This window comes from Gavialis gangeticus, unplaced genomic scaffold (genome assembly GCF_001723915.1).
Source record: "Gavialis gangeticus isolate Ggan-Ray unplaced genomic scaffold, GavGan_comp1, whole genome shotgun sequence".
In the NCBI taxonomy this organism is placed as follows: domain Eukaryota; kingdom Metazoa; phylum Chordata; order Crocodylia; family Gavialidae; genus Gavialis; species Gavialis gangeticus.
This window is the reverse complement of record NW_017729019.1, coordinates 9,051,570-9,052,033: the sequence shown is the minus strand read 5'-3', so window position 1 is coordinate 9,052,033 and position 464 is coordinate 9,051,570. Positions and strand designations below refer to the sequence as shown.

General features: G+C 66.2%; 1 protein-coding gene across 1 annotated transcript in view; it reads right to left on the bottom strand.

Annotated features, from left to right (window-relative positions):
• DYRK3 (dual specificity tyrosine phosphorylation regulated kinase 3) overlaps window positions 1-458 on the bottom strand; it is a 21,687-nt gene extending 21,229 nt beyond the window's left edge. Inside the window, exon 1 of the mRNA XM_019514021.1 lies at window positions 373-458. Coding sequence (XP_019369566.1) covers window positions 373-415 — 43 coding nt within the window. The 5' untranslated portion in view covers window positions 416-458. The remainder of the gene's footprint in view (window positions 1-372) is intronic.
• Window positions 459-464: the final 6 nt, after the last annotated feature.

Genomic DNA, 464 nt, shown 5'->3' with positions numbered 1-464 from the left:
CGCCGAGCAGAAAAAGACATTATTTTTTTAAAATCCCCGATTCAAGGCCAAAAAACCCGCCAGGTCCCCTTCACCCCCTTGCCCAGAACATGCTCATCTGCGGCGTGCTGCATTGTCACTTTGCCCACCCCGTCTCCCCGCAGCGCCCCGAGGGGGTCTCGCATCCTCCAGCTCCATCCCAGCTGTGCAAGGGACCCCCCCTCCTCTGCGAGAAACCCTTGCGTAGCATCTGGACCGCCGGATTTGGGGATCACGGTGGCTCTGGCCCTTCTGGGCCGCGTCCTGGTCCCTCGGCCGTGCTTTTCGAGAGGGGGGAGCGGATCCCAAGGAGGAAGGGAGCAGCTGGAAGCAGGGCCCCGAGCATCGCGGTACCTGCGGCCAGGGGCCCCTCCGCCTTCCTGCTCAGCAGCATCATGGCCGGGGGCGCTCGGCCGGCAGCCCGGCCGCCCCATCCCCTGCGCCCG